Source organism: Molothrus aeneus, chromosome 10, assembly GCF_037042795.1.
Source record: "Molothrus aeneus isolate 106 chromosome 10, BPBGC_Maene_1.0, whole genome shotgun sequence".
Taxonomy (NCBI): domain Eukaryota; kingdom Metazoa; phylum Chordata; class Aves; order Passeriformes; family Icteridae; genus Molothrus; species Molothrus aeneus.
Window position 1 is genome coordinate 3621174 of NC_089655.1, and position 19864 is coordinate 3641037.

The following is a 19864-nucleotide window of genomic DNA, read 5'->3' on the forward strand; positions in this document are numbered from 1 at the left end:
TGTGACCTTCCTGCACAAGCTTTAAACCCAGTCCTCCATGTTCTGTTTGACAAAGGACCCTGCACTTCCTCCTGTTCTTCACAGACTGTTTGATGTGGTTTGATTTTTAACCTTTCTGGCTGTAAGGAAGTGTAGGCAGCCTCTGTCTGTATTTTAACAGAATCTTCACATAATCAATGTGAAGGCTTTGGGGAAAGAAAGCCTTTCCAGGAGAGAAAAGTGCTGGCAACAGTAGGGCACGATGTCAAGTGGGTGATGCTGGTTTCCTCGGCAATGCAGACGGTTCAGTAAACCAATCAACAGATAAAACATGTAATTAGGATTAATTATGATGAAGGTAAAAATCAGTCATTGGTTGTGTCACAACAGTGACGAAGTTTTTTGGTCATCAAGACTGATCTGTGTTCAGTGCAATGCAGTAGAGAAGGCCTGGGGCTACATGAGCAGGCAGTGATTTTGCAGGGTTTGCTGGCCCAGGGTTTGCAGCTCCATCTTAAATCAAGACACCCTTATTGATCATCAGACAGGATGGAGAGTCCCCTTTAGTGTGTCTGACACTAATGAAGATGTAGGAGGCAAATGTTGTAACTGTTTTGTTCATTCGTGTTGAAATATATCTCAGAAAGATAGCCCAGGATAAAACCACAACAGAAAGTAGCCAAAATATGCTTCTGCATGCTAGGCTGGCTCAAAAGGCAATGCTTTTATATGGGGAATGTGTTTAACCTAAAAAGATTACATAGAAATAAGAATCATGGTGGTCAGTTAAGGTTTTGAACCTCTCCAGAGTTCAAAAATAAATAGCATTGGAAATTGCTGCAGAAATTGTATCAGCGAGGTTGATAAGGCTGGGAAAAGAACAGCAAATCTGGATTAATTTCTAGGTGACTGATACAAGTACATGTTATAGAGAACAACATGTGGATTCAGCCAATGATAGCTATGGAGATTTTTTTTTTCTTAAATCATTAAAATTTTTACTTACATCTGTGCAACATTCCTTAAAAATATATATTATTTTGTACTCTGTACCTGGTCCCTTAAATACTAATTATTTGTATTTCTCCTAGTATCACTTCAACCCTTCCCAGTCAGCCCTTGTCATGGAAGGAGATGACATTGAGAATATAAATCAAGCTCTCCAAAAGGTCTCATACATCAACTCCAGACAGTTTCCTACTGCAGGCGTACGACGTCTCAAAGTCTCATCTAAAGTCCAGTAAGTTACACTTCAGCTGAATTGAACAGATTAGGAACATTTTTAATGAATTACTTTTCTCTTTGGCCATGTGAAAAGAATAATTTTGGCTAAATTAAATTGATAAATCATACTACTTTGTTATTGAACTTTAAAGGATTAATTTAATTTACTTTTATGCCAAAACCACCATTTACATGGTGGATTACTCTTGACATTACCTTCTTGAGAAGCCTTTCTTGTTAGTATAATGTACTTGCATTCTCTTTATCATTTTGGGGCATACAGTCTGGACTGAAAAGTGCATTTACTGCAATCTTATTTACTTTTAATTTTAAACATTTATGGTTCCTTCTGAGATGGCCAGAGCCATGACTTTTTAATGCAGGCCTGTTCCATCAAACAGAGGACATATCTGCAAGAGCAGTGTCTGTAGGTGTGCTTGAAGCAGCCTATGTGTGTCTGTCCCCTGCTGTCTGTGCTGTCCCTGGAGCACTGGTGGAGGCTGGACTGGCTCTGTGTCCATCCTTCTCCGTGCAGCACAGTGACAGCAGCTGCACAGAGCTGGCCACAGCCTCTCCTGGCCTCCCCTGGGCTCTGCTCTGTCCAGAGCAGGGAGAGCAGGGCTTGGAGGGAAAACAAGCCAAGTTCTAAGAGCTCTCAGGCTGCCCCACTGGAGCCAGCCCAGCCTGCACACCCCAGGGCTGGCCCAGCTCCTGTGCCAGCATGAAATGAGGCAGAGCTTGTCAGGAGATTCACTTCCTGCACACTGCTGATTCAGGTGAAAAGGGAAGTACAGGCACCTTTTTTTCACTGCAAATATTGGAGGGTCCCAAAAAGAGTTCATAATGGGACCAATTTAAATGGAAAATTAGGCCCTTTTAATCACACATGACAGGATAACCATGTTGTATTCATTAGCTACCACTTTCTGAATTTAATGTTTGGTTTGCTAAAGTTAGTTGTTATCTAGTTAACTTTTTTAACCCTTTACTGCTCTGTTAAATGTCAGTTAAACAGTAAAATATTATTCTGATAGTCACTTTAGGAAAGACTGAGTTTGTCCCTCAGGATGAGTATCTGTGAAGGTGGGAAGGGAGGGGAGGGCAGAGCTGGCCTGTTTGCACAGCGGTACAGGAGCATGGCCTCATGTGTGGCAGTGCCTGAGGATGGATTGGACTGACCTGAGAGCCATGAGCTGGGCTTGGGGCATTGCCAGTGCCACACTCCTCTGATGTGCAATGTGTTACATGCAGTTAATGACTGATGTGTCTTTTCAGATGTTTTGGTGAAGATGTCTGCATTAGTATCCCAGATATAGATGCCTATGTAATGGTATTTCAGGCCAATGAGCCCAAGATTACCATAACTGGGATGGACCACTTTGCTAGACCAGCTGCACAGTTTGAAAGTGAGAGAGGTGTTATTTTGTTCCCTGACATCAGGATTGTCAGCACAGTCACTAAAATGGAGCATTCCATGGACTTAAGAGAACATGACAGAGGTTTGTGTCTTTTTTTTTAATATTATTACTCATTTTGTAACGTCTCCTCAAATTTTTAAAGGATGGTGCAAACAAGTAATGCAAGGGAAGTCACTTCACCCAGATTAATTAGGTCACAGTAATGCTGTACTGAAGAAATTCAATTCAACACATTGAAAAATGTGTTAAATGGTGGCAGATCAGAAGGTGCTTCAAAAAAAGCAGATTTTCCATGTAGTATTCATTTAGTATACTTTAGAATAATTCCTTTCTACTCCTCCTTTCATATTCTGTTATATAGGGTATTTTCATTAGAATGCCTCTACTTGTAACAGAATTTTGTTAATTGTGCTGATAAGGTGAAAAGCAGTAATTGAACAATAGTTGTTTTAGTCTGCTCTTATGTTTCCAGCTCTGATACCAGCTTGTGAGTGATACTCAAGAAAGTAATCTCATGCCTCAGTTTCTCACCTATAAAATGTATATATAATCCTTTAAAAATATTTCTTTTCAATGATGACTGTTTATTCTAAGGTTAAGCAATGTGTGTATTATTATTCAACACTGTGTGAATGTTCAAAAGTATAAATCAAGTTTAAAATCATTGTCTATAAAGGAATCTTTTGAATGTTTGTGTGCAAGGCAGATGAAATGTCTAGTAATTTGAGGAATCATTCTAAACACAGTTTGTTGGACTAGAATAAGCAGCAACTAGATGCATGTCTCTGAAGAAGAGAAAATGGGCAATGGTATGCAAGTTTACAGGCACGGATTACCTGAAGCCTACAAATTTGACTTGGGCTGCATTTTTGGATATGTTACAGCTGTAACTTAGAGCTAAGGTACCCAGATTTACTGCACCAGGAGTTGGCAATGTAGGGCGTAAGGCTTTCCTGGCTGTGCCCTCCTTCCCAATGCCTTCCTTCCCAAATTCCTGCCCTCTAACATCAAGTTTGCAAAATGGGCAGGAAGTTCCAGGCTTGCAGTGTCTGTGCCCTCAGGGAGCTGCTTAAGGAGTTTTGCCACACACTCTGTGCTAAGTTGATCAGAGAATTTAAATATTAATTTGATATGCTACCCTTCTTCCAGTAACAGAATTATTTTTTTACTTGTACATGTTGAAGGACAGTCAGTTTATAACTTAATTTCTTTAAGTCACACAGCACAGGATCTTGCTATTTATAATCATGCCTTGCTCTTGGATAGATGGCCAGGTCTTTGTAATGTAAATTGTTTATGGGGTATGGATTAACTGAGAGAATCATCCAAGCATAGATATGTTGGATTTGTATTTTTCCAGTTTGGTTTTCCTTAAGAAAGCTGGTATCAATTCAGCATTGAAACGCAGAATTTTTTACATGAATTTATTTCCAAGATCAAATTTCAGTTTTCTACTTCCAGTAATGTTCTTGGGTGCCTTATACTACAGAGCAATATATTTTCTATTTATCTCACTGGGTGTGAGGCCTTCATCATCACAGCACCTGTGCAGACTGGACACTTCTCTTGATTTGCTTTAAGTGTGCTGGATTTAATATCAGTAAAAAGAGTTCAGCCATCTTGGCAAAAATTGGAAGTCCTGATGTAAAGCACATAAAATGACTGAGCTGTTCTGTGATAATTTATCTTCATTTCCATCTTTTTTTTTCATGCCCCATGCCACAGTCAATAAACAAGTGGTAGTAGAGGAAATGCTCCACAACTTGGATTTCTGTGATGTTTTGGTCATTGGTGCAGAACTAGACCCTGAACAAGAGTGTTTAGAACTAGATCATGGGGAGCTTCAAGGAAAACATCTAGATGCCACAAATTCCACTGCAGGATATTCAATCTATGGTAAGTTCAGGAAATTTGTTTTCCCTTATTTTGTCACATCAATTATATATTGGAATGAATGCTCAAATATATAAGAAATTGGACAGAAATCTGTGATTTTCTAGCCATGAAAATATCCCAAGGGTGACTGTATCTTAAAAAACACAGCTGCTTCTTGATCTCTGGATGTGCTGTGTTTGCCCTTTGGATTCTCAGCATCCCTCCTGCTACTCCCCAAGTAAGGAAAACAACATCCCTGCTTTCTTTAAATGTGGGGTTCTTGTGGACCATCACAGTGGAACATGGGAGTGAGGGGGTTCCTGTACAATGCCGGGACATTGGCCATCTTTTTCTCATCACTAAGTAATTTATTCTGTACCATTGTTGTATTTTTCCCTCTCCATTAGGGACCTACATTCAGTTCCAAAAACTTATCCTCACATAATCGAGTGTCAGGGAACGTTTGATGCCCTGTCATTTCCAGACCTTTCTGCCGAGTTCCGTGTGTTCTGTGAGCGGTTGATTTGTTGTGCACTGCCAGAGCAGTGTTCCCTTGCCTGTCCCAGAGCTGTCCCTGCCCTCCCACCCCACAGGTGTGGACAGCATGTTCAGCTACGAGCAGGTGCTGCGGCAGCTCCGCTACCGCAACTGGGGCACCTCGGCCACCTCGGACAGGAAGTTCAGGGTCAAGTGCTCCGAGCTCAATGGGCGTTACACCAGCAATGAATTCAACCTGGAGGTGAGCAAGGAGTTCAGCCTGGAGGTGAGCAATGAGTTCAGCCTGCAGGTGAGCAGTGAGTTCAGCTTGGAGGTGAGCAATGACTGAGTCATGTTTTCCAACCTAGCACCGAGGCCTAGAGCCCAGGTAACAACTCCAGGAAACTGCAGGACCTACTTAGCAATATGGTCAAAATTAATAAGTGTTTACAAAGACAATTAACAGCTTGATAATTGTTAATAAAATTAACAGTTATTTCATAATGTTTAGGTAACACCTAAAAGCTGGTTAATATAGAGAGAAGAAAAAGTCACTACTTATCCAAACAGGTAAATCAAAAGAGTCCTGTTCTGTGTCACTTCAGAGTCAACAGCCAGAAAGGTTAGACTGCATTTTTCATGCTACAAATTAGAAATATATTAAGCTGTGTATTTTCCACTGGCATTAAAAAAAAGTTAATTTGTCCTTTAGGATCTGTGAAGTAGTGTCCCTATCTGCTGATGAACTTCATAGTCCAATGTAATATATGGAACCAGCAGTCTTGGAGTATAAAACATTTTGAGTATCTGGTCTCTTATTTTTCTCTTCTCCCAGGTTAATATTCTACACAGTTCCAACTCAAACTTCATGGACCATGTAAATCACATGATATTCCAGCCCAAATTTCTCCAATCTGTTCAGCACCCTGAGGGGAGTGTAAGTGCAGTCCACAGCTCAGGTATGTGACACCTTCCCAGAGACTGCTCACAATGATTCCGATGTGTCAGTGTTTCCCTTGTGGGTCAGCCTGCTCCACAGACTAAAGCCCTGAGGGCCATTGTTTCAGCTTCTAAGACCTCTCAGAGATCACAGGTGTGAAAGAAGGTAACTCTGAATTCTATTCTGTCCAAGAATGTACTTTTAAATTAAAACCTGGTATCCTTTTTTAAAGTCTTCATTAATGGTTTTGTGCTCTGACCCCCACAGCTGAAAAATATATAGGATATATTTTTATTTAATTTTTAGGCTATATGAGTTAAAATATAGACCCAAATCTGAAACCTTTTCAGTGAAGTTAAATGCAGGGTAAAGATACTTGTTTGAAAGTTGGATTCTGAAATCCTTTTAGCTGAATGACACATATGTAAAGAAGTAAAGCTGATGTAAAGTGTAGGCAGTTGTAAGTAGCTATATACAGAGATGCTTAGAAAATTGCTGTATTTTTCTTTACATTGTAGAGACACTTCACTAAAATGAAACTGAATGTTTAATGGATAAACTAATGCAAACTAGGTTTTTTTGTTCCTAAATACTGTTTCGATTTCAGACTTACATTCTTATAGGCAGGGCAAGGCAACAAAGTGGGTTGTGGACTGGGTTATCCCATGCTCCTGGAACTGCAGTACCTCACAGTACATAGAAAGTGGCAGCATTTCTCCACTAACCTAATTATGAGCTGATTACACGTGGTAGTTCAGAGAGACTTCTTCCTGTGACTAGGTGGAGACAGGGGCCTCTCAGACAACCAGTGGGGGAAAATGTCTTGAGTCCTCAAGAAACTCCCAGGAAGGTTGTAACACAGATAAATAGGGTGGCAATGCATTTATTTCTGGGAGCTTGAGATTGAAATCACAAGCATTTGAAACCTTTGAAATACAAGCTTTGAGATGTACATTTTGTCTCAAGCTTGAAGCCTTGAGAAGGGTCAACATGCAAGTGAGATAACAGAATTTTACTGCAAAAACTATTTGATTCTGCACTTATTAACTACCTGTCATCTGTATTTAAGTGGCTCAAAAAGCAAAGGTGAGCATGCTCACTTTTCAGTTAGGACTCATCATACTCGTCATAAGATACCTGTGAACACCATTTGTGTGTGCTCCACCTTAGTGGATGGGCACTGGTCAACACTTTCCATCATCCCAGGCATGTGGCACATGGAAGGCATCTGTCCTGATTCTCAGTCCAGAGGAGGGGGTGCTATGGGTTGAAAATGAACAAGGTTAGTGAGGTTTAGATGACTTGTTCCACAAGTGTAACTGCATTCCCTTTGCCACCCTTTGTCCCAGTGGTTCCCAGCGTGGCCACGATGGTTATCATCATCTGTGTGAGCATCCTGGTGTTGGTGGTGACGCTGGGTGTGCTCCGGCTGCGCTCCGCCCGCCAGCACGGCTCCCTGGGGCACGAGGGAGCCAAGGACAACGAGATGGACTGGGACGACTCTGCTCTCACCATCACCGTCAACCCCATGGAGGTACGTGACCCTCGCACTGCCAGGAGCCACTGGCTGGGCTGCAGTGGGTTTGAGCATCTTTCAGGGTGCAGTTGTTCAGCTGCGTGTGTGTACACTCCAGACCCCAGCCCAGTTCTCAGCTCTGCACACCTTGATCAGATATAATTGAGAACTTCAGATTTGTTGTCGTGTATAATTACTAAAGAAGATGGTGAAGAACTCTCAGGTACAGCATCACTTCCACTCCATCCATGTCTGTTTGTAGGTACCTCTCAGGAGTTCTGCAGTTTATTGCAGCCCCGAGACACGGGAAAAGTCTCTGTTTTGGCCCACACGTTCAAAGAATGAGCCAGAGTTCTTCAGTTCTCGGTCTCAGAGTTGTTTATTGTATCTTATCTATAGAAAATTTTTCTCCTGTCCAGCCGAGGTCCGCTCAGCAGGACAGACAGCGGCGCTCTGCCTGCCCCTGGGGCAGTGTTATCTCTTTATACTACAAACTACAGATAACATGTTTACAATTACTTTCCTATACCTATCACCTGTGTTAGATAGTGAGCTTCTACTCTAGACCAATCCAAAAGTGCCACCATCACAGCAGAAGATGAAGATAGAGAAGAAGAAGAAAGGCTGGACACGCCCAAGTCCCTCCATCTTGTCCCCAAAACCCCCATTCTAAAAACCCCAAAATCTTCACCCAGTGATAATTTTCTTATTACACTATTTAAACTTCTGTGGCTTTCAGGTCTTCATACAAAGCTGGTAATTTGCTCCACAGGTCATAATCAAACCCCCAGGTGTTCTGGGCTGTGTGCCAGGGTCTCTGAGCCCCTGGCAGGGGTCCCAGCAGCTCTGGACACCCAGAGGGATGTTCTGAGTTCCGACAGGTACCCAAGATGATATAGTTGGCTTTGGTTTTAACTTTTTCATGTAAGCATTTATACACTAAAAGGAGAGGAAATCATCAGCAGTTTAAAGAAGATGATGTTGAAGGTTTAAATTTTGATAGTGTGGCTAACAAAGAGATTGCCTATTTACATTTCATTCTTCTTGGAGTAGTTTTTGAATGTTTGCTACCAACTTGTATGAATTTAATGCTTAATACTCACATAATGATGGAAACCAGATTTGCCCGGCATGTTAGCATTTCTAAATGCTCATTTGACACAGCTCTGGCTGTCAGGAAGGCACCTTTCTGCTAGTGTCTCATTTCTTTAAATGTATTGTAGAAATATGAAAAGCCACACCAGACAGAAGAGGAGAGTGAGGAAGAAGATATAGATGATGAAGAGGAAGACACAACCAGTGCTGAATCAGATGACAGTGAAGAGGAGGAAGAGGAGGAAGAGGAGGAGGAAGTGATTGTCCAAAAGGGACACAAACAGAATGCCACCAGGCAAGAGCAGTTGGAGTGGGATGATTCAACACTCCCCTACTAACAAACAGCCCGCCAGCCACAGCTCTTTTGTAACAACCAATACAATGTTTTTTCAGAGTCTATGAATTCATTGACAGGATTTGAACTTCTGCTTGCCTGTAACTGTTTTGCCTAAAATGATCTTGTTGTAGTAATTGATAACAATAGAACTGGCCCTTTTCTTACAAAGCCTGGAGAAAAGGTGGCCCAAACCTCCTGGCACACACAGTAATAAAGTAATCCAGAACTTGATCTGTTAGCAAGCACAGTTCTCAATTTCCTGTTTCTGCCCTGCAGATGTGGGACAAAAGTCCTGTCACTCAATCCATACAAGTTTTTGCCTTTGCTACTTTTTTCACACAGGAGAGATTTCAGCTTGTTATGTAGAATAACTTCTGTGGGTCCAAATACCAGTTGCCATATAACTTCACATTTTTACAGGTGTAAAAAAAAACATAATCCACCTTCAAATTGGGGCAGGGCTTTAGTGCTACAGGGGCTAAATTCCATCTATCATCTCGTCCTGCCTTTTGGATGTTAACTGTCTTCTGCAAGGGAATATCTGGGACTTGACAGGGGATGCATGTGTGCTTATTTAGATGTGGATGGTGTATTTTTTCAGGCATGCTGTCAGACCCTCAAGAGAGGGATTTTTATCCAATCTACCAAGAGAAATTAAAAACGAGTTTAAGAAAAACAGCAACAAGAAAGGGCTGCTGATGGTTATCCAAAAAAAAAACCCCAGTCTGTGTCCATAGATTGAGTAATATGGTCTTATGCAAACTGTAAATTCTAATGGGATTGATTCACTTAAAATCTGTAGAGCTGCTCATTAGTTATGGATTGAGCAATTTGCAGCAAATCGATGCTTTAAACTGTCTGTCTCATGGAACCATTAGCTTGCTGCATCATCTTACTGAACTAGTGGAAAATAAGTGACCCCATTATTCCATAGCTATGTATAGCTGGGATTTAAACAATTATTTTAGATGAGGAAAACGTTCCCTTTTGCTTAGTGAATGCCAGCTGGAATTCCTATCTGACTATATTCTATAAAAACATGATGCCCTATTTCTTCTGCACCCCTGCCTGCCTGTAGTGCACAAGAGAAAGGAACAACACTGTGAGTCCTGTTCTGTGCTCATAATTCTCCCTTATTTCTTCTGCCTGAAGCCATTAATGTTGACAGAAGGTTTTATAAAGGAGACAAGGAAAAATAAAACCTACTTGGAACCAAAATAGTTGAAAACAGAAACTAAAATCTTAAGAGGCTGAGAGAGTATTTTAGTTTGTTATGGTAACACAGCATATTTTTCTTAAACACCATTTAAAAAGAAAAAAAAAAAGAAAAAGCAGAGCTACATAAGCTACATAAGCTACATATACAATGTGTTGATTAGTCTGTGTGGTGTGTTTTTGGTCCTCTTTTCCTTAAGCACCCTTCAGCTGCTCTGCTTACCAAATGCTGCAGCACTTGCTGGGGTAGCTGCTCCAATGCACAGAAACAAAATGGCATGGAAGTGAATGCTGCTTAGTGGCTTGTCTGGGTTATTTTCCTGAGTACTTTGTTTTCTTTGCAATTTCATCTTTGACTTTTGCTTTTTTAATCTGCTGTTTGAAATAAGCTGCTTCCTCTTCTTCACTCTCCCAGTCAGTCTTGCCACAACAGGACCTTCCTGACACCCTGAATGGTGGCTGATGTTGCAAAGGGTACTTGAAGCAATCTTGAGGGCACCCACCTCCCTCAATACTGGATTATTAACAGCTCCTGAATGTCGTGGGATATAGGGAATACAAAGGGTGCTTGGGGGTTCTTGTAATTCCAGTTTCTGCATTTGGCAGCTGAAAGGAAATACTGACAGCAACCAGGCCCTTTAGTTGAATATCTAGAGAGTAAATGAAAGAAAAATCTATAATAATTTTAAAATTGGAGATATTTATGCTTTTATTTGTTGTGCCAGCAATCACGTTGTCACATGGTTGTTAAGACTGGCAATACAGCAGTTTTCTTTTATTATCAATCCTGTTTCATTTTATTCTTTCACACATATTAAACTTAGAAGAATATTTGCAGAATCAAGGCCACATAAGTACATCTTATCTGCAGGAATAACAACTGTAAAAATGTCCACAATTTCTGTTTAATACAAAATTAATATTAATATTTCTGATTATCTTGAACAAAATGTTATGTTAGATCAGTTCCTACCATCCTAGTATCCTAGATAATTTCCCAGTTTTAATTTTTTCAGTGACATGAAGCAGGCTCTTCATGATGCTTGTTATCAGCACATATCAGCAAATCTTTACACTCAGAAAAAAATATTCTAAATTAAATGTAGATATTTAAAAGTCAATTTCAGATTTAAAACTGGACTTAAATTATTTTAAAGTTTCTTTTAGTCCTGATTATTATTATCATTGTTGCTGTTGTTGTTGCTGTTATCATAGCAAACATTAGGGCAACTTGAAAGCAGCAATTTACAACCTTATTGACAGCCTTTAATTCTTTTATATGCTTGTGAATTCATCAGTGTGTTTCTCCATCTAACAGACTTTTATCTTTTTGCTACTGGAAGCAGATCTTTTCAGGTTGTATTCGTACATGACACAAAAAGGAAACAAAGTATTTTCTCTACTATAAATAAATCTACATTTTTAAACCTAAGCAAAGTCATACAGGCATGTGTGTTATCACTAAAACTTGATTGCAGTAAGATACTCAGCAAACTCAAATGTATCACTGTACTTATTTTAGATTACTTGTTGGACTGCATTATGCAGCATTTTTCATTCAAATAAATAGAAACATCCTTTTCACAGAATGGCAGTGAGAATGAGGTACCTCTTCACAAAATGGGTCCTAAAATATTTGTACAGCACTGAAAGTAGTGGTTTCCTGAGCAAAACTACTACTAGAAAATCACAGAAATATGAATTTTTCTAAAACAATTCTAGCAATATTGCCTCCCCTCCAGAAATCATTTTTTATATAACCTACTTGCTTAAAAACCAACCAGAACATATACACACATATATAGACATAAAGACACACATGTTTGTGTGGGGTGTTTTTGCCCTTAATCAAAAGCCAAAATTGTCTCTTTTTCTCCCTGAGAAAAATGCTTAGAATTGTAAAACCATTCAGGTTGGAAAAGACCTCTAAGATCCCTGAGCACTTCCAAGCCCACTCCTAACATGTCCCCAGGTCCAACCATTCCCATGTCTTGGAATTCCCCCAGGGATGGTGCCTGTGCACTGCCCTGGCCAGCCTCTTCCAGTACCTGACCATCCTTTCAACGAGGAAATTTTCCCCAAAACTCAATCTAAACCTCCCCAGCACACTTCAAGGCTGTTTGCCCTTGTCCTGTCACTTGTTACTTGAGAGGAGAAACCAACCCCAGCTGGCTGCAGATTCCTCTCAGGGGTCTGGAGAGAGTGAAAAGGCCCCTCCTGAGCCTCCTTTTCTGCAGGCTGAGCCTCCCCAGCTCCCTCAGCCTGGTGCTCCAACCCTTCCCCAGCTCTGATCTCTTCCAAGGACTCACTGCAGCCCCTCAGGGCTGTCTTGTGGTGAGGTGGCTTTTTTTACACTAGCAATAAACAAGTGTATCCAAAGAAAGCAGCTCTGAAGAGCTACCTGCAATCCATGGCACCAGGAATCCAGAAGTGAGAACAGAGGTCTAAAATGACATCATATCAATGATCCCTTAAATTTTTGGAGTACTAATCTAAGGCTGGGAAAAGCTGTAAAACTACAAATGCAAATTGAAGATGTTATCTGAATTAATATAACTGCCTAAGTGGTTATTTGTGATTTATAGCTCCCATTTCTCTTTCATTTCTACCCCCTCCATAGGTGTTTTATCTTTGCAAGTAAACCTTAAAATGCACAGTTGAGATTAATATCAAAATTTACTGCACTGGCTGAAGCATCTAGAAATAGATGTAGGGTTTGTGACATCTTTAATACTAATTAAAATAAACAGTTGCTATTTTTTCATTCCAACAGGTAATACCTTGCAGTGGTGCTGGGACTGCTTTTTACCTCACCAGAGGCTAATGGGAGGGAGCAGTTTATTTTTCTCTCTGGCATGTGGTGGTGCTGAGCTTGCTGAGCACCATCCTTACTCCATTCTGGAACAAAGTAAGGCTCAGAAAGGATCAGAGAGTTCTAAAATTCCTTCTGTGACTGAAATCCACTGTCTCCATTGCAGGAGCTGTCCCTGCCTGACCCTAAACTAAAAATAATGCCACAGGAAATCAGTAGCCCCAGGTGAAGGATGGGCAGAGGGTAGCCCAGTAGCAGTAGCAGCCCTTACTTCACTGTGGCAAAGCCTTTTGAGCTTTGATAAAATATAAATAATAAATAATTATTGTCTCAGCTGTCCCTTTTCCCAGCTGTAATCTCAGAGGCAGCTTTACTTGCCTCCCTGGTAGGGGTCCTAGTGCTCTGGGACCCAACACTGCCTCTTCTCAAAGTTTTGGTGCCAGCACACACAGCTCTCCACAGAAGAGCACCAGGAAAGACTTTACTGGGGTGACAGCAGGTAAAGGTCTGGTGGGATGGAGCTGTTCCTGGTATCCTGGAGTAGAAATTATAATTCCAAAATTAAGGATCTTTGCAAAAACATATGGATGCTGAGAGAGGGAGAGGAAACAAAACTGAGTATGTCTCCTCTCAGGGGCTTCCCCTTCTCTTAATTCACACATGCTGACCAGAATAAGTATCTCAAAACTAGGATATCACCAGTCTCAGGGGGGGTATCAGGTTTTATCAGGTTCTGCCTTAAGAATTGCTTTCTGCCTTTAGGCAACTGCTTAAAGTAGTTCTAAACCAAGTGAGTAAATCTGAGGAGATAGGAGGAAAAAAAACCCAAATGACAAAACATAAATATCAAAAAGATTGCTGAAGAAATCAAAGCACCTTCTAAGTCACTAAATGAATTCCTGTTGGCTGTACATAATCCTGTGCTGTATAATCTCCCTCATGCTCTAGCATCACCAATGGCATGAGGTTTTCCCTCTCGCTGCCCCCAGAGCCTGTGCCTGAGCTCACAGCATCCCAGTGCCACTGCAAACAGCCATGGCAACAGCAGCCAGCCCATCCCTTTAAGGCCTTGGTGTTCTCAAACAAACCCACAGTCCCATGCACCAAACCATTACAGTTTGTAATATTTTCTGCAGCACCCAGAAGCTGCAGTCCTGTATGGTCTTTGTACATTGGGGTCAAATGTTGGGTTTTTTAAAATAAAGAAAGGCATAACAAGCAATGTGGGAGAAGTGTAAACTGAAATGGTTATGTTCTCTAAAGCTGCATGTCTCAGATTGTGTATCCAATGATCAGACTTCTGGTTGCTGGACTGTCTTGGAATCCAACTCCATTTTTGTTAGCATGGAGAATAAAGATACAAAGAATAGAGATAACCCCTAAAGCTACAGCAGAACAAAATTCATACTCGCTTAACACACCCAATCTCAAGGAATATTGCTGCTAAATATATCAGGAGAATTGCTCCAGTGATATCTCATAAAGTAATTGTAATTCATCACCTTTGTAGGATTAGCGTGGTTCAAGCCTGGTATGTTCTTTTTGGTTTTGGTTTTCTCTGAAAAAGACATGGTCATAAATTAAAAATACACAAAGCTGAACAGTGCAAAAACTGAAAGAGGAGCAAGGGCTTTAATTTCATAAGCTCTGTCTAAGATAGGGGTTTGAAGTAATAAACAACTGTAGCCCTCATTATTGAAACTTAGCAGAAAAAATGAACCCAGGAAGTTTTGTATGTTCATAACCTCATTTCTGGTGATGAAAAGGCAGGCACCAGAGCAGGTACCCTTTTTCCCTAGAGGCATTTTGCTGCCTTTGGAGGAGGTATTGCCAGCAGTTTGCTCGTTATGGTTTCCATGTCTCTGCTGGCAACAGGAACAGTGCTGCTAGCATCCTTTGGAACAGCTCTGTCAAAGAGCCTGGTGGTGATCCATAATTCAATAATTCTGCAGCTCTGCTCTCAGCCCTCCATGGTGGAGCACTCCAAACACATACAGAGGGAAAGACTCAGTGGTTACAGTGGAGAGATCTGGGCTGGTGCTTCATTAGTTACTGCCTGTAAAGAAACACACTCAGCAGCGTGAGGCACTGTGAATGTGTGAAACAGAGTTCAGGAGAAGCCCTCATTCTTATTTTCAGTACTAACTCATGGGGAAATTGTGCATTCATCAGCTGTTGAAGCTCCATGCCCATGTCTTGTCACTATTTATGTCTGTGCTGAGAACAAAGAAGCAGCAGAATTTTTTTTCCCAGTTAAGCACATTGTACAATAAAAGAGTTCAGCTTTCCCTGGGCAAAGTGCACAAAGCTTGCCAAATGCAAAGAGAAGCTGTCTTCAAATAGAGAACAAAGATTTTACAATGGTATTCCATCCTTGTACTTCAGACACCCAGAAAATTTCATGGGAGTAAAATGCTTTCCTGCAGCCCTAACTTCCTTTTGTATAAATCTGGATATAGTTTTGGGTTTTCAGAGGCATTTAACTTCCCATCTGGGTATAAACTTCCCAGCTTTCAGTGTCCTTTGTGTACAAAGGGTGTACTAACCCATAAAACTATTTTTGGCTGAATGTTTCAGGATATACTAAGGGGGGGGGGGGAGCATTAAAATTAAAGTGTCTTTTTTTTTTTATTCCTGCCTCCCCTAAATATATAAACAGGTACAAAAGAATTGATCAGACAACATTGTGACTACAATGACATTTCGAACCAGTACTGAAATTGGCAATAAATCTTTGTCTACAAACTGCTTAATGTGCAGTAGAGGAGAAGGTGGACAGTTGTTTTAACTGGGCATGCTCTTTAGAATGTGGAATGGATCAACTACAGTCAGTTCCATTAGAAAATCAAATGATTATTTAAGGAAGAGTGAACAGGAAAGTAGAAGAGAATACTGCATGAATAAAAGAAAGAGTTGAGGTTTACAGTGATGTGAAAAAAGTTGAAATTTGATCTTGTAGAAAAGAAAGAGACATAAAAGCATCAGTGTCAAATAGTAAGAAAATGGAAACATTCTGTATTTCCATGGCAGAACTGACGCTGTCACAATGAACAAGAAAGAGAATGAATGTAGGATGTCGAAGGGTTCCAGGACGACCAGACATAGATGCAAAACACACAGATGTGTGTTGTGTACATAAACCTGTGTGTGTACAAGAAAATCACAGAATGGTGCCCATGGGGAGGCGGTGGCTGTGGTGATGAAGGAGAACTCGCAGGTTTTTAGCCTGGCTGATGCTGAAGTTGCCTTCTTGAGTTCCAGTCACAGCAGCTCCAGCAGAGCTGGGAAGGGAGCAGGGCCATGAGAGGGGTTCTACACTGTGTGTGCATTGAGTAGAAAAATGCAGAGCCATGGCCAGCCCAGGGGGCTTGGGGCAAACATTCTGTCTGCTATAACTCGAGTCTGAGGGTACAGTTACAACACAGTTTATTTTAGGTAAGAAATGGAACTTTTGCCTACAGACAGTTGTTGATTAGTTTTAGAGATTTTCTACAACAAACATACTCCATGGGTTGATGAGGAGCTGGAGATACCCAAGGCAGATTATATTCCATATTCCATGAAAAGGCCCTCAAGTAAACTTTTTGCAGTGATACAATCTCCTAAGTGGTCACAGAGTTAGGAAACCTGATTTTTGAAAATATACATAATAGAAAAGTTTTTGAGGATAACAACCATCCCTGTGCCAATCTGAGAGCTGAAGTTATTGCCTCTCTTCTCAGAAAAAACTACTGGCACATTTCTTTTTGGCCTCTCCACAAACTGATGTAAAAGTGTGAGGTACATCTGAAAAGAGATGGGGTTTTTGTATGTATTCTACTCCAAATACTGCACCACCAGTTGAGTAAATTTTTGATTGTGATTAACAGGCAATTCTATTCAAAGGGTCATCATGGCAGGGATGGGAAGATACACCAGAGTGGATTATTGCTTTGCAGGGTAATCCATGCTATGGGTGTGCTTCCTGAGAACTGTTTCATCTCAACTTCAGTGTGTTTTGAAGTTTATAGTAGACTTATCAAATCCTAGAAATAAAGATTAGTAGACAAAAGGAAAAAGTAGTGCAAGTAGAGTATTATGCTAACAGTGCAGAATTATTTCCTAGAATATTTTTTTTAGTGTTAGGGGTGGGGGTGCTTCAACCTACTTAAATATTTCTAAGCCTGGGGCTTCTACTGCTTCCCTTGGGAGATTGTTCTAGAGTCTATTAGAATTCACCATTAGAAAGCTTTTCCTGAAAATGAATTTAAATAATCCTTTTTGTATTTTTTATCTCATTAGTCCTAGTTATACCCTTTTGCACCACTCTAAATAGTTCCTCTAACCATGATTTGTATCCTTTGAATATTTTTAGATAGTTATCAAGTTCATTGCCTTTGGTAATTTACTAGAGAAGCTGTGAATCCTTCCTCATCCCAATTCTTTCCTTCAGTTTTGTATTTCTTACCTTTTCATGAAATGTCCTTAATGCACAAACTAAATCCCCTAGTATTTCCTTAAATGAGTCACAGTCAGTTCACTCTGTTAAGGTGCTGTGTGTTGCTGGTGTCACTGCATAAGTTGTTAAAGTTTAAACAATAAATTTAAATTGAAACTTGATTTTTAATTTTTTTTTCTGTAATCCATGGATAAATTCTCATATGATATGAATTTGGCAGTGTCTTTTACATAGGTATGATTTAACAAAGCCAACAATGAAACAATAATACAAAGTATAATTTGTTAAAACCTAGGTTGCTGTCATCAGTGGGAAAACAGACATTGTCATTCATGGGTCCATGTTTTTACACTAAACAGCAGCTATTAACCAGTACTTTCACTTAAGACAGATAATACTGCTTCTCCTCAAATGTCAAGAGAATGCATCTACTTCCTAAAACAAATGCTCAAGATTTCTAGATAGGCACTAACTGCTGCAAAGAAAAAGAATTGTGCCAACTCTTCTGATTACTGCCATGCCTACCCTTGTATTGCAAATTTGTGATCCATTTCTGCTCTCTGGCTGGCATGATGACCATGTGGTTTGTTTTCAAGCATGTCCCAAGCAAACCTGTGTTCACTGGCTCAGGAGCCACAGTGGCAAACAGGGAGGATGTACAAAGGCAGCTTGGGTCTTTTCACTGATGTGTTTCCTTCATCTCCTCCTGTACCTGAACTCCAAACCAGAACTGAAATCCTCGTGTTTGAAAAGCCACTGCATCACTTAAGACCCAAGGGAAATAGAATTTGATTTCTTCTTCATTTGGGCTGTCTGCAAGGATTGGTGTAAAGGGGAGAGCAGGAACACTGAGGGTTCCAGGGGGGACTTTAGGGAGCTCTCTGCTCCCCTCAGCTCATCTCTGTCCCCAGTGGGTGTAAATTGTGCAAACCATAATGTAGGAAATGAATTGCCAGGAGTCGGTTTAGGTCACAGGAGCAAACAGTGACTTCCTTGGCTGTTTGCTGTCACTGCTCTGCCCACCTTCCCCAAACAAGCCATGGCATGAGGAGTACCCAAAGTCTGATGGACAGGGGGAAGATGAATGAGCCTTGGAAGGTCAGGTTGCAACACAAAGGAGAGGAAAAAGAAGAGGAATTCCTGAGCAATGAGCTGCTTGTGATAAGCAACAGGGCAGGAATCAGACATGCACCCTGAATATTGCTGCAGTTTGGTGAAAGGGGTTGTTCTAGTTAGATTTAACTATATAGTTACTAAACATTTAAATGTTTCTGAGACTGTAGGATTTTGGAGAGCTGAGAAATTATCTCATCATGTTGAATATAACAGCTGTGCTCTAATTGGCTGGGACAATTCTATTTCATATTTCATCATCTCTTGACAGTAAAAATGGTATTTCATCTGCCTGCAAAAATTTACAATTTTTCCCACACAGTTCATCATTTCCCAAATTGTTTCCATGTTAGTGCATTGGTTCTTGTTGAGGAGCAGTAACTGCAGTTGGTAGCATGTATTTTGTAGCTTGGGATTGCTTCCTAGCTGTCCAAATTCCGTGTAGTTGTGGCCACTTCTATGGATAATAAAAAACTATACCAGAGAAGGGATTAAATAAATATATGCTGTATGGTTGTACATACAATGGTTGTACTCTGTAAAAGTGTCTCAAAACAACAGACTGTTCAGCCCAGGAAAAATGCCCTTACATGAAATATCTTGTTGTTGATGTGAAACAACCATAAACCATATCTTGAAATGTCTTGTTGCAGATGTTAAAAGCATGAATCTACACAATTTATGCAGTACAATGAATTAAATGACTATATGCAATTGAAAAGATTAATATGAAATGATTTTTTTAATATAGATGAATCAGCTGTTATTTTTCTTTTATTTAAAAATAAAAGAAAACCCAACCCTTTCTTAATGAAAATGTACAGTAAATTTTGACAGACAGTATAGTACACAAACCCTAACTTTACATAGAGTAAGAAGTTGTACAAAAGCTCCTCCATGGCATAGTGGTGTATTTCATAAAAGCCATGTCAATTTGCACAGTCATTTATGAATTCAACATTGTTACTGCCCATATGTTTTTCCACAGGACTGATTAAATGCATATTCCAAATAGATCTGTTATTTTAAAATTTGCTCTGTACATCCATACATGTATAAAGCCAGAGTCATTTTTGTGGTCACTACAGCACTTTCTGTGAATTGGCCAATAAATATAATTTTAGAATTTCACATAAAAGGTAATGTTGTCTAATCTTTATTTCACTGATTATTGAGATGTTCTCATTTCCTGAAACATAACCCTTAAACACTAACACACCTCAGGTGGCAAAGGTTAAATACCTGGCCCACATCTGCCATCTCTCTTGCTAATCCCTAAGGAGGAAAATGCCACGTGTCAAATGCCTCAGTCCAGTTTTAGAGCATCTACACAGCTTTTCATTGTGCTGCTGAGAAAGGGAAGCAAAGGAAAGGGAGTTTTTTGAAGAGCTGCTGGTATTTATATTTAATAGCCATCTATTTTCC

General features: G+C 40.3%; 1 protein-coding gene across 1 annotated transcript in view; it reads left to right on the forward strand.

Moving 5' to 3' along the window:
• Positions 1–19582, forward strand: part of CLSTN2 (calsyntenin 2) — a 193287-nt gene extending 173705 nt beyond the window's left edge. Inside the window, exons 10-16 of the mRNA XM_066556816.1 lie at positions 1071–1219; positions 2479–2702; positions 4347–4517; positions 5090–5235; positions 5809–5932; positions 7263–7447; positions 8653–19582. Coding sequence (XP_066412913.1) covers positions 1071–1219; positions 2479–2702; positions 4347–4517; positions 5090–5235; positions 5809–5932; positions 7263–7447; positions 8653–8862 — 1209 coding nt within the window. The 3' untranslated portion in view covers positions 8863–19582. The remainder of the gene's footprint in view (positions 1–1070; positions 1220–2478; positions 2703–4346; positions 4518–5089; positions 5236–5808; positions 5933–7262; positions 7448–8652) is intronic.
• The last annotated feature ends 282 nt before the right edge of the window (positions 19583–19864 follow it).